Source organism: Callorhinchus milii, unplaced genomic scaffold (genome assembly GCF_018977255.1).
Source record: "Callorhinchus milii isolate IMCB2004 unplaced genomic scaffold, IMCB_Cmil_1.0 Scaffold1, whole genome shotgun sequence".
Taxonomy (NCBI): Eukaryota; Metazoa; Chordata; class Chondrichthyes; order Chimaeriformes; family Callorhinchidae; genus Callorhinchus; species Callorhinchus milii.
Genome location: NW_024704742.1, coordinates 67172770 through 67186729, shown reverse-complemented (window position 1 = coordinate 67186729; position 13960 = coordinate 67172770). Strand labels below are relative to the sequence as shown.

General features: G+C 43.7%; 1 protein-coding gene across 1 annotated transcript; it reads right to left on the bottom strand.

Moving 5' to 3' along the window:
• Nucleotides 1-602: 602 nt before the first annotated feature.
• Nucleotides 603-13759, bottom strand: spon2b (spondin 2b, extracellular matrix protein). The gene is made up of 7 exons (XM_007897984.2): nucleotides 13737-13759; nucleotides 12805-13028; nucleotides 11600-11832; nucleotides 7762-7985; nucleotides 4923-5114; nucleotides 3608-3785; nucleotides 603-2066 (listed from the first exon to the last, which is right to left on the bottom strand). The coding sequence occupies exons 3-7, from the start codon at nucleotides 11820-11822 to the stop codon at nucleotides 1888-1890; spliced, it is 996 nt and encodes a 331-aa protein (XP_007896175.1). The 5' UTR covers nucleotides 11823-11832; nucleotides 12805-13028; nucleotides 13737-13759; the 3' UTR covers nucleotides 603-1887.
• Nucleotides 13760-13960: the final 201 nt, after the last annotated feature.

Below are 13960 nucleotides of genomic sequence, written 5' to 3'. Positions count from 1 at the left end.
CCCATTGCCTGGAATAGAATGGTGCACTGATAATAATATAATAATAATAATAATAATAATCCTTGCATTTGATATAGCGCTTTTCATGTCGGGAGGACGTCCCAAAGCGCTTCACAGAACACACTGTAAAGTGAATTGACTGTATATTTGTGGGCGAACGCGGCAGCCAATTGCGCACAGCAATGTCCCACAAACAGCCGTAGATTGAAAATGACCAATTTATTATTGTTTTGGGTTTTGGAGGGATTATTATTAGGAGTGTGGAGTAAGGAAACTTGCCCAAGGTTTTGCCCTGCCTGGAATTGAACTCAGGTCTCTCGCTTGCAAAGCGAGTGCTCTAACCACTGAGCTACAGGACTCCACTGATGTGAAAAGGTGCTATATCAAATGCAACAATTATTAGCAGGATACAATGTATTTTGTGGGCAAACGCAGCAATCAATTTGTGCACAGCAATGTCCCACAAATGTCCTTGAGCACTTCAGGATGTCCTCCTGTGGTGAAAGGCACTATATAAGTACAATCCCGGGGATGCTCGGCAGCCAATCACTGCACCCACCAATCTCCACTCAGCTATGAATTACACACAAAGTTCACAGATGTCCAGGGTGATCAAATGGAGATTTATTTCATGATGAATGAACCATAGAATTTTACAACACAGAAGGAGGCCATTCAGTCCATTGTGCCTGAGCCGGCTCTCTGCTGGGGAGAAATTCCACCCCATTTCCACTTAACTCTGTGTAGTGTTTCAGAGCGGCCAATGTATAGCAGATTGCTGAATTCATACTTAACTTTGAAGCCAGTTCTCCAAAGTTCTTGAAAGAAACTCAAGNAAAAAACAGTTTCAAAATTAAGGCTGCATTTAAGAATTGCCAATTTCTGAATGTTTTAAAATGCTACATAAATAGAGAGAATCTAGCCCCAGAGTAAGAGCTATTCATTTAGTCCCACTCCCCTGTCCTTATCCCCTTACCCTTTTATTCTTTCTGATCGTTCCTTTTGAAAGTTATTATAAATTCTGTTTCATCCACTTTTTTTTTGATGTGGTGTCCCATGCCCTAATAATAACTCAGTGTGTAAAAACAAATTTCTGAAAACCGCTCTCATTTGCTTTTTTGTGGCTAGTAATCTTAAATTGATGCTATCTAAAGACACAATTGTTATTTCTCTTTGGGTGAACACTGTCACTGATCGAGGACATCTGTGTGTGTTTGGGGGTGGAGGGAGAGGTACAGCATATTTGCTGATCCAGACACAGCTGGGCACATTGCCAGATAGACCGAGGAGGAACTTCAAAACCGATGTTAAATCAGAGACGGGGGGAGAGAATTATAAATGACCTCATTCTAGAACGTTCAGTATTTTGGCAAATTGTTAAATGCTTAATTTTGAAGCCGGTTTCTCCGTCAATTTCTTTTAAGAAAAACAATTTAAAAGTTAAGTCTGAAATCAACAATTTATGAGGAGATTGTATGTCTTTATTCAGGTTCAGATGATGGTTGCAAACCTCTCAATCATTGCTCACAAGTTCACAACAGTGGGTCCAGACCCCTCGATGGGATGATATCTCCATGTCCATTCTACTCTGGTTATGGATTTCATATCAGGGCGCGCATGTGTGGGTAGGTTCTCTCCATCAATATGTTGGTGCAAAGGAACGAGAGATGTGGCTTTGATGTCCGGAAAATGAAGGCTGACAGGAAAAGCATTGGTAGCATTCAGGGAGGACAAATGGCAACAGAGGAAGCCAGCATTCAGAGCCCTGAATTGCTGACAATTGCTTGAAATTCATTTGCATCTCACGAACCTTCGCTGGTTCGATATACAAAAATAATCAGCCCTGCTGAAGGCGTCAATGCAATCAGTCACCACCAGATGCCGCCGCTACACACAGTTATCCAGCACACACTCCTTCTCCTCCTCCAGTGTTGGGCAGGGGTTGCCGTTGTTGGCTGGCTTCAATCGGATGTAGCGAGTGCGGTGCTTGGAACCCATCTGGGTGCACTTTCCCATGCACAGGCCCCAGGAGGACCATGTGGAGACCTCACAGTCCAGCGGCGTCTCTGCAATACACATTCAGAACAGACAGTGTGAGATGAGAAAATATCGATCGCTCATTCAAGCCTTCTTCTTCCATAGCCCATGTCAATAATTCCAGCAAGAAGCTCCATTTATCAGAATTATTGCATCTGGTATGGCACCTTATCACGTCGTCAAGAAATCTCAAAGTGCTTTACAGGAGTTTAATGTAATGTGTAGTGACTGTGTATTTTGTAAGTGAACATAGCAGCAAGTTTAAAAAATAGCAATGTCCCACAAATAGCCATGAAGTGAATTTTATTTGGTACGATTGTTGGCCAGGACTCCGGGAGAAATTCATTTTGTTTTTGAATAGTGCCACGGGATCTCTAATATCCAACCGGACAGACAGATGGGACCTCAGTTTATCATCTCAACCAAAGAACAGTACCTCCAAAATTGCAGAGTTCCCTACAACAACAAATTGCATTTATATAGCGCCTTTTTCATCAGGGGAATGTCTCCAATATTGCATTGGAGTGCAGCCTCAACCTTCAATTCAAAGTCCTGATGTGGAACCTGAACCGATGACCTTCTGACTCAGATGTGAGAGATCTCGCTCTGAGATGCTGAGGAGAGGGGAGAAGGAATAATATGGAGGTTGGAGTTATCGGACACAGGTTTACCGCTACCCCCTTTCTGAACGAGCCAGTAGCCAGCGCTTTTGCTTATGGAACATCCGATACCATCCAAAATGTAAATACCTACTTTGTTGCAAAAGTAAAAGATGTCAGTAGTTCAGTCAGGAACTCAATACGATGCTAACTCAATGCTAATTCCCTTGCAATAGCATCACCCAAAATTTAAAGAATCAACCAATCGAAAGCTTTTTTTCTGAAATAAAAATATCTGCACAGTGCTGGCCTTAACGTTGTAAGAGCCAGATAGAGTGATCTGCACTAAAATGTGGGCAGCGCAAGGCATTTCCTTTCAAGAAAGGCGTCTGTTAAGGGAAGGTTTACCAGCGAGGGGCTGAGTGCAGGCAGGCAGGGGGTGCTTAGACATCTGGCCAGGTTACAATCAGTGTAAACAGTTCCCCTCCCCACCACCAGGTCATGAGACATATTAAAAATCGTTCCCACAAGGGAACTATCCCAGCCGGTGGGAAAGAGCAGTAATAAACCAAAGGAATTTACTGTTGAAGGCTCCAAACAAAAGGAGTCAATAACAACAAGAACAACTTGCAATTATATAGCGCTCTTCAAGTAGGGTAGTGTCCCGGAGCACTTGAAACTGGATTCCAAAAATACGAAATTCCACCTAGACAGAAGTGCGGTCCATGTGCGGCACCGATCGGCCAGGTTTCTACCCATGTCCCAGAAATTAGATCAGCGATGACCTGGGAAATGGGAACGATAGACATTTTTTGTTGCAGTCCCACATTGACACTTTATCTAATTTTATGGACCACATTATGAGAAAGTATTCCTTGTATGTGGGATGCAACCAGTCAATGTGGCCCAGCGTAGAGCTGCATTGTTAGATTATAATAAGGAGCAATATAATACTGAAGCATTCAAGTCACCTGATATTGAGTCATCAATCTCATTGCCCATAGGAAGGAGGTTGGACTGAACTGTAGAAATCCCTATCACCCGGCTGTCTCTCAGCTTTGTCAATGTAACTCTGGCCATCGGAGGAAGGTGCTTCAGTCTCGGGTAGAAGAAAGAGTTTGCGGGATGGTTTGGAGAGCTCGACGTTATCTAATGAATGAAGGATGTCCAGGAGGTTAGTGTGAAAAGACACTAGATTTTTGGCTTTGTCGCATTTTACGTGCATCTGGAACTCAGAACAATTATCATAATAATCCTTGCATTTGATACAGTGCCTCATATCGTTGAGATGTCTCAAAACGCTTCACAGATTATATCGTAAAGTGGATTAATTGACTGTGTATTTTATGGGTGAAATGCAGCAGCCAATTGCACACAACTGTTTCCCACAAACGGTCATGGATTGAGTGACCAAATTTGTTTTATGCCACCATCTCGCCACTGGAACTGTCTACTCCAATCCTATTCCTGTGCTTCCTCCTTGGCCTGTTTATTTTTATCTTTAGGACAAGACATTAAACTGAGATACTGTTTATTCTTTATTCTTCAAGTGTTTACCTAATTTCCTTTTAAATCTGGTAAGTAATTTGACTTCAATAACCACTTGTGATAACTCACCCTCATTTCTAATAAACCTTTGTGTAAAAAACATTTCTTAAAACTTCCAACTTGTACATACCCATCATTGCTAATTTACCAACCAGTGGAAATATTAGGGTGAGGTCCAACCTTCTATGTCAGAAGGTTGTGGTATCAAGCCGCATGTTAGGGACTTTAGCCCATAGTCTAGGCAGAGACTCCAGTGCAGTGCTGGGGGTGCTCTGCCTTGACGGATAAGACACTGCATTTGACAGCAATTAGCTGTGAAGCATTTTGAGATGTTTCAACGTTAAAGGCACTGTATTAAGTGCAAGGATTTTTTAAAATAATAATCATAATAACCTTGCATTTAATAAAGTGCCCTACATATTGAGAGGCCATCTCAAAGTTCTTCACAGGATTTAGTGTAAAGTGCAAATGATTGTATTTTGTAGCCAATTGCGGCAGCCAATTTGCGCACAGCATTTGCAATTTTATCTGAAGGATTGTTGGCCGGAGCAGTTGGGAGAAACTCCCTTTTTTAAATTAAGCATGTTATTTGGTAGGAACATTATAGAGGTCTGAGGGAGAGGGGATGGGGGGATTAGGAGGGATGGAGGAACACGTATAAACACTAGCATGGACTAATTGGCTGAATGGCTTGTTTCAGTGCCAGACAGCCTACATGATTTTTGGTCACATTGTTACCTGAGTGATGGTCTCCTGGGGAATCGTGGCAAAGTTGGGAGATGAGAAGGTGAAGCCGCTGTCGGTCCCCGCATCGTGTGGATACAGGTCCACGGACACCTGCTCTTTCCAGTGGTTTCCTTCACACAGATTGAAACTGTCACGACCTACAAACCAGTCGGGGCTCGGCACAATCCGAGCCATGAAGGAAAGCTGGAAATAAGCATATGGATTTTTGGGTAAGAAGGTTTCAAGCTGGGACTTGAATTCGTACTTCAGGCTAACACTCCACTGCTGTGCTGTTGGAGCCCTGCAATGTCAAAGGTGCCATACTACAGATGAGATGTTAAACGTAGGCTTTGTCTGCCTCTGTTCATGTGGACTTAATAATTGTCCCGATAAATAGGTCACCATTCAACTCTCACCCCTGTCACGTTTTCACTCAAAATACACTACAATTCCCAAATGGACAAAACCATGGTTCACTTTAGGAGCTCCCAATTTATTACTAAAGTCTTTTGAATTCTCTCACATTCTTCTCCCTCTATATTCCCTCCCCCAATCTAAATTGCTCTCTGATGTCAGTCTGGCTTAATCTTGCTTCCAGTCAGTAAGTAATGAGTTCAAGCCCCTTCTTGGGGACTTCAGCTCAACAGTCCAGGTTGACACTCCAGGGCAGTACTGGGGACCACTGAATTGTCAGAGTTGCCGTCCTCCAGTTGAGATGTTAAATTCAACTGCCTTCTGCCCGTTCAGGTGGATGTTAAAAGTCCCATAGCACTATTGAAAAGAGAAGGGAGTTCCTCCAGATGTCCTAGTCCACAATTCTCCAAAAAAAATTGCTCATTTGCCTCATGCCCATTTGTGGAACTTTGCTGCAATTGAATATCCACTGCAATTGACATTAAATACTGCAATGTGATTTTGGTCAGAGGGATGTCTGACGCAATGCAGAAACCTATCACCATGCTTAAGAGTATCCAAAGCAGATAAGAGTTCCACATATATATATATGCCACCCACACATGGAAATTGCCCTGTGCCTAGAATGGAATGTGCACTCTCTCCCTGAAGGGAAGCACCCTTCTTACCCAAGCCCAGAAATTATTAGGTACAGGTTGGCGAGTTCCAAGGTTTGAGGACCCAGAGTGCCAATCACATTTTCAACCCTGATTTATAGTAATGTTCCAGATAAATCTGTAGGACCTTGCTACGTGCAAATCGGTAGCCACATTTGACCACAAAATACAGTCACTACACTTGACAAGAGCGCCTATTAATGGCAAGCTGGTAAAAGAAAATTTGAGGGCAGGCAACAGGAAGTATTTATTTCCCTAGAGGGTAATTAACAGGAGTACTGGGAAGGGTGGTTGAGGCCAGGGCGCTGGGACTCATTTAAGAAACAATTCAATATTGTAATGGGAGGATGGTAGGATGGGTATTCTGGAAGGATGAGATCAAATGGACCAAAGGACCTTCTTCATCCAAACTCTGTTGTGATATTTCGATTTTAAAGATTTTTTTTAAGTGACTGTACAAGCATGCTCAACACATGAACGAGAGTCAGCCCATTGAGTTAAGTGCTGGACAAAACCACACAGCCCATTCTTATCCCAAGTCTCTTTGAAGCTTTCATTATGATCAGCTTCAGATTTATGTTTAAGAACACTTCTGTGGAATTAACACGTACTCTGACCCCATAAAATGTCAGGACTGAGGTAAGAGCTCCATCTGGACCTGGGTAAAATCAATTTATGAGGTTAAGTGGATATAATTGGGAATGCTGGCTCCACAGGTAGATGATAAACCTCTGTGTAGCATGGAGAGGAACAGATGGCCAGGAGAATATTACCTCTTCACTGCAAAATGTGTATAGTGCTTCTGGCTTATATTTATTTCAACCTTTTTTTTAAAACCAGTTTGCCTTCACTGGTCCATGTGCAGCAGATTAAAAAAAACTATTTTCACAAGACCTTATTATGTCAAAAGGCCTCCAAATACTTATTAATGGTAGTCCTTACATTTGATATAGCATTTCTCGTGTTGGGAGGACATCTCATAGCAAATCACAGGATTTTTTTTCTGTACGTTAATGGAAATTCTGGTGAAGTGCAGTGACTGTATTTTTAGTCAGAAAACACAGTGGCCATTTGGCTTGGCCTTGTCTTAACACAGGGCCTTGGCTTAACACAGCATCCTAAGGGCAGCACCTCTGACAATGTAGCCCTCCCTCAAGACTGCACTGGAGTGTCAGCATAGCCTGTGAGCTCAAAATCCCAAAGTAAACTCAGAGACATACACCAGAAGCAAGAGCGCTACCATTAATTAATCTGTGCCAGACTGACACCGATGAGCCAAGTAGTTTTGGGATGAATAAAATAAAATGCACTTAAGAGGCAACGTGATGCCTAATGAGAGAGAAGACAATAGGGGATTACAGGATTGTCTTTGGGATTTACTGAAGAAAAATTTTGGCAGCCAATTTGGCACAACAATATCCCACAAACAATCATGAACTGAATAACCAATTTTATCTGATGGATTGCTGGCCAGGACATTGGGAAAAGCTCCTTTCTCTTTACGAATGATGTCACCCAATCATTCGTGTCCATCTGAAGTCAGGCGGGACCTCGATTTAACATCCAAAGCACCTCTAACAATGAAGTGCACCTCTCCCTCCAGCACTGCATTCGAGTGTCAGACAAGACAATGCGAGTTCAAAGTGCCGTCTTGGGACTTGAACCCACAACCTCTGACTCAGAGACAAGGTGAGAGTGCTAGTGCTATCAGTGGAACCAGACTGATTGACACATTGACAAATTAGGAGCAAGCTCAAGCAACAATATGGAGGGATACTCACAAGAGAATGCCGGGGGTGCACCTCAAATTCAGTCGAGGTCTGCTCCGTACCACTGGTGCTGGCTGGTGCAGAGAAGATCCCATAGACACTTTGGATCTTCTCTCCTGCTGCCTCCACCTCTTTCATCAAGCCCCACGCCTCGCCTTTCTCCACAAACTCCCGCACTCCATTACTGGCATACTCACCCAGCCTCCACATGTGGTAGTCACTGCTGTGGCTAACCGCTGTTTTTAAGCGAAAGAGCAAAGATGTAAAGAAATGGTCGCCAATGCTACAGAGTTTGCAGTATCTTCCCTCCAGCGGTAATACATTAAAACCACAATAGATATACGTAATCAGCATAAACCAGTAACCATATGCCCAAGCAATCATTCCATTCCCCTTAAATCTTCAGAAAAGTCTTCTTTACAGAATTGGCACAATTAACATTTTTCTTGTATTTGTGAATCATTGGTGGTTTAAAGGAAACAGAGCCAAGAATGAGATATATTCACTATTTCCACAAATCAGAGTTAATGGATAACTGCACAAACCAGTGTTTGTCCAGCCAGCAAAAAATTGTCTCCAGAGGCTTTGTCTCTCGGAGTTAAGGACATGTCTACCCCAGGTCTGTCTTGCATTCCTGCAAACCTGCCTATCTTCTTCAGGCACACAGGCCTTCTCAGAACACTATATCATTTTAATGGCATAAATACTTCAAAACAATCTGCTTTTCCCAAAAAACTAAAAAGTGTTTATAAGTCAAAGAGCACATTTTGACTGTGGAAATTTTTACTCTCGAGCAGATTCTTTTTTTCAAGAGGATCAAGATGGGCGATGGAATGTGGAATAGAATTGTGGGGAGGAGGGGGGGGTCTCTTAGGGTCTCCGTGGGGTCTCTTTGGCTCCATGGCAATGGACCTGCTGAAGACAGAGTTGAGACAAGTCTCTACGGTAGACATTGTGATGAGCTAAGCAGGTCCGCAGAACTCCATAGCACTGCTGACCATTGATTGGTTCATCTGCAGAGAGATGGGATTCTTCCCACCAGGCTCCTGATATCTCTGAAACCCAATGCCATGACACGTAGTGTGGTCCTAGCTGCACGAAGAGCTAGAAACCTACAAATCTTTCAAACAAATATCAAATGCAAGGATTAGTATTGTATTGCTGCACTGAGCTGTGTGGTTTCAGGTGTCTCAGTTCCAGCAGAACCCCACTGTGTACTTTGAAAGTCCTTTATGCCTTGACTTCTGCCAACCACACCTGTGTTCTCCAGTCATAGGCTAGAAGGGTGTTGCTCCCTCCCACCGCACTCAGCCAGACACTTTGCTTCTGTAAGCTATCAGCAGCTGGAATTAGAGACTCAAACACGGCACAGGATTCCATCTCCCTGGTGTCCCAAAGCACACATGGGGAGAACCTCCATCTGAGTCTAGATTTATTCGATCTATGTTGCATTTTCAGAACATCCAGAATTTGGCAAATTCCTAAATACCATCATCATTTTGAAGCCAGTTTTCTGTAAGTTTCCTTTAAGAACTACACAAAAAAAACTTCAAAGTTACAACTGAATTCAACAATTTGCAAATTTTGGATGTCCAACGTGTTATATTACCGTTTGAATCGCTAGCACCGAAAAGACTATTTGAATTAAAACTAATTTCTGATGCTTCACAATTGGAATGAGAACCGCAACTTTGTATTGAAAAATGCTCTTTTGAACCTCACAAAGGTGGACTACAAAATATAAAAGGAATCTTAACAACTTGCACTTATATAGTGCCTTCCACTCATGGTAACGTCTCATAGCCTGACTCCGAATGGGGGGTGGGAAGAGGGGTGACCGAAAGCACGGTTGAACAGGAAGATTTTCATGGTGGGGCCTTGAAAAAGGGAAGATAGGGGGCAAGGTGTTTCAGGGCGTAGTGGTTGAAAGCGCGACATCCGTTGGTGGGGAGGAGGGGACGAGGGACAAGCAGGAGGCTGGTGCCAGTCGAGCAGAGGTGGTGGATTGGGGGAGTGAGGAGGTTGGAGAGGTAGGGTGGTGCCAGGGAGTGAATGGATTTGAACATGAGTGAGGATCTTGAAGTCGACCCGTTCGGTGATGGGGAGCCAGTGGAGCCTGGCCAGAATTGGTGAGATAGGGGTAGAGCGTTTGGTCCGGATAAGTATGCGGGCAGCAGAGTTCTGAATGAGATGGATTTTTTGAATAGTGGAGCTGGGGAGACCGGCGAAGAGTGCGTTTGAGTACAGCAGCAATTTACATTTTCCGAGTTGAATCAGAATCATAGAGTTTTTAATTATTAATTTTTTTAAGACGACATTATGTAGCTATTACAGGAGATGTCTTTCATCACATTTGTAAAAGTTTTTGTCACCGAGTTGATATGTGAAAACATCTACATGACATGCAGTTGAGCATCTCATCCAGACCTCTAAGTCAGGACTTTTGATTCACCCTGTATCGCCCCTTTCACATTGGGAAGATGTCTTTTCAAATAGTGTAATAGGATCTAAAACATCCAAGGCAGACAGGACCTCGGTTTAACGCGTCATCCAAAGGACGGCATCTCTGGCAAAGCAGCGCTCTCCACATCATAGCTCTGGAGCTCAGCTTTTGAGTGATCCAGGCGGGAGGTGACAAACGCTTGCAAAAGGGTTTGGGCTACATTTGGGGTAAGATACGGTCAGAGGGGGCAATGTGGCGGAGGAAGGCGGGCCTGGTCAGGGACTGGATGTGGGGGAGGAAGGACAGTTGGGGTCAAACCAGACGCCTAGATTGCACATTGGTTCAGTGAGTCTGAGGGAGAGACCAGGGAGGTTGAGGAGTTCAGATCTGCAGGAGTCAAGATGTTGACGGGAACCAAAGCGCTTCACTGGAGTTCACTGTAAAGTGTCACGACATTTTACATAGAATCCTGTGAAGCGTTTTGAGACATGCTCCCGAAGTGAAAATCAAATGAAAGGATTATTATTATTATTAATAGTCAAGTAGACTATTACAGAGATTTATAGATTGTGCAGCATGGAAACAGGCCATTCGTTCCAACAAGTTGGTGCCTGTGTTTATACTCCACCCACTCTTCACTTTCTCCTATACCATTCTATTCCCTTCTCTTCCCTTCTTCCATCTTCCCAACGTGAAAGGCGCTATATATAAAAGTGTAATTCTATTCCCTGTAACCTGGTCCTAGTTGGACAAGCCATGGGAAAGCGTGCCAGATAGTGATACCAGTGGCAAGCTATGTAGTTTTAGCTGGTTAGACTTCAGCAGAACCCCAACGCACTCTGGGTGCCAACTTCTACCTAATACTCACCAGAATTAGGTAAACAGGATGTGTCCTTCCAAGGAGAGAGTGCACATTCCATTCCAACAGTCTATCGGGGATTTCCATGTGTTGGTAGGATACATGAAATTCCCCGTTTGGTTTGGATACTCTTAAGCCTGGTGATGGGTTTCCTCATGTGTCAGACACCCATCTAACCAAAAATATATATTCCTTTCTTTTTTATGTGAATATCTAGCTTTCTCTTAAATACAACTATACTATCTGCTTTAACCACCGCTCACGCAGCAAGTTCCAAACAGATCATTAAAAAGTACAATAAATGTTTTATTTGGGCACCAGATGCTGTTTTTGATTGAATCAAAATGATATGAAATTAAGAAGGCATCTAAGATCTAATTTAAGATCGGCAACTGGGCCGCTAGAAGAGGTATTCATAATAATATAATAATCCTTGCATTTGATATAACGCCTCATCATATTATCGAAGACATTCCAAAGTGCTTCACATCATATTCTCTAAAGTGAATTGACTGTGTATTTTGCATATTCATGTTAAAATCACTTACCGATCAGTGGCGACCACTGAGCAGGGGGTCGGTAGAGGGGATACTGCTTGGGAAAGGCGCTTTGGGTCCATTTGCCAGTAAAGACCATGCTGTATTTTGCCCGCCCCCCTGCTGTGCAAGGCTGCACCCCCTCCACTGGCAGACACTTCACATAACCCGGCACTGTCACAAGCAAAGTGCACGCAATTTTCCAGAGTTTGCAGACCGACATAAGTTTTTCCATGGTTTCAATCCTGCAGGGAGGGGGGTAAAAAAACTGAAACAAAACCACACACATACACACACAGAACAGGCTCACATTTCCATGTTATGACGATTAATGTGGCAGAAGGGAAGGGAAGCAGGGGAATAGGAAGAGGGAAAGCCAGCGCTTTTATTGTCAATGTAGCTCACGTCATCTGCATTCACAAAATTAACAGAGCAACATTTTCCAGCGGTCCAGATAGCAGGGCAAGCGGACATAGGTGGAAACACTTATTTAACGAAAGTACATTTTTAAATATAAATGTACAATAAAACTCACATAATTATGATTTGTACAAATCGTATAATCGCCTAAGTCGTACATCTGCCCAAGTCCCATTCAAGAGTTTACATTCTATGCAACTTTGACATAACTCGTACAAACAATAAATTATATTCAATGTGTAGTACCAGCTGATACGATTTATGTGAGGTTTACTGTAAATATACATCTATAACATCGTGATGGACATAAGCCCACGTTTATGAGGTAGTAACTATAAAAAGTGCAAATAAAATTGCACCTTTTTTCTCCCTTTCTAACTTTTTCTGGTGGCTTCTTCTCGTTATTTCTTTCTCTGGGATCCACTGGGCTTTGCTCTTGAATTAGCCTTGAAGTTGCTGCTCAGCCTCATATTTCACACTACTAGTGCCTTAAAACGCTTGCAACTTTTTCGCACCTGGTTAGTATCAAAGCATCGGTGACATTCCGATCACAACTGGAGGCCAGATGTGCACTATGTTAAACAAGGTATCCAAAATGTCGATGCAACATGAAAACCACAGAAAACCAGTGTTGCAAACGAGCAGACAAGTATGCAACCCAACATAAAGCTGGGTGAAACCAGCAAGCACATACCCTTAGGGTGCAAAATTGCTCAGAAGGCATTTGCCGAAGTTTCTAAACGTGCAATCTACTCGGATTTGCCAAGTGCTTTAAACACAAAACGTTGAATACTCACTGTGCTTTGAGCTCAAGAGTAAGTCTGAGAACTGTGAAGTGCCCTACAGGTGTGGGGAGAACTGCAGAGAGGGACAGAAACAGCTCTGCTATTTATGCTTGAAGCAGCTCCTCGTTAGTCCAACAATTATTGTAACCTTTCGACCTCACATTTCAAGATTTTTTTTTCTCTCTCTCTCTCTCGCTTCTGAGAAAGTCTTCCCAGCGCTCTTGTCACTGATAGGTCTGTGGAAGGGATCGTAAACGTAAATCACGACTCTGAACTTAAGCAGCAGCAGCAGTGGCTGTGTCTGGCGACTCTGCCCAGACTGCTGCTGTAGCCCCAGCCTCCTGTCCTGTACTGTACTGTACTGTACTGTACTGTACTGTACTGTACTGGTCCTGTCCTGTCCTGTCCTGTCCTGTCCTGTCCTGGTCCTGTACTGTCCTGTCCTGTACTGTCCTGGTCCTGGTCCTGTACTGTACTGTACTGTACTGTACTGTACTGTACTGGTCCTGTCCTGGTCCTGGTCCTGGTCCTGTACTGTCCTGTCCTGTCCTGTCCTGTACTGGTCCTGTCCTGTCCTGGTCCTGTCCTGTCCTGTCCTGTCCTGTACTGGTCCTGTCCTGTCCTGTCCTGTCCTGTCCTGTCCTGTCCTGTCCTGTCCTGTCCTGTCCTGTCCTGTCCTGTCCTGTCCTGTACTGTCCTGTCCTGTCCTGTCCTGTCCTGTCCTGTCCTGTCCTGTCCTGTCCTGTCCTGTCCTGTCCTGTCCTGTCCTGTCCTGTCCTGTCCTGTCCTGGTCCTGGTCCTGTCCTGGTCCTGTCCTGTACTGTACTGTAAAACTGGCCGCTGTTCCTCTCTCATCACTTGTGATCCAGCGCCGTGGGCAACGCTACAAAGCTGCCTTCAGGGGTTGGGGTTTTTACGAGCCTTGTTGCAGTCACACACCGTACCTGGAACCTGACAGCTCCTCTGAAAGCTGCGTTTCACCAAACATCCAACCAACCCTTCAAATCCCCCCCAAAAAAAACTATGCGTCCCGTGGCACAGAATATTAACTGCAACCTAAACAGTGAATGGATCCACTTACAACACATTGCTCTCTTTCTGGGTGGGTTGTTAAGTCCCAACTAAGTTGTAAGCGCTGCAAAAAGTTATCTTATGTGCACGTTTATTT

Bases quoted from the DNA above. Each gene is read 5' to 3' on its own strand.
- spon2b (XM_007897984.2), bottom strand. From the start codon at position 11,822: ATGGAAAAACTTATGTCGGTCTGCAAACTCTGGAAAATTGCGTGCACT. The intron at 5,115-7,761 runs GTGAGTATCCCT...GCTTATTTCCAG, and splicing joins TGCACCCCCGGCATTCTCTT to CTTTCCTTCATGGCTCGGAT. The intron at 2,067-3,607 runs GTGACTTGAATG...TGTGTATTGCAG, and splicing joins GATTGATGACTCAATATCAG to AGACGCCGCTGGACTGTGAG.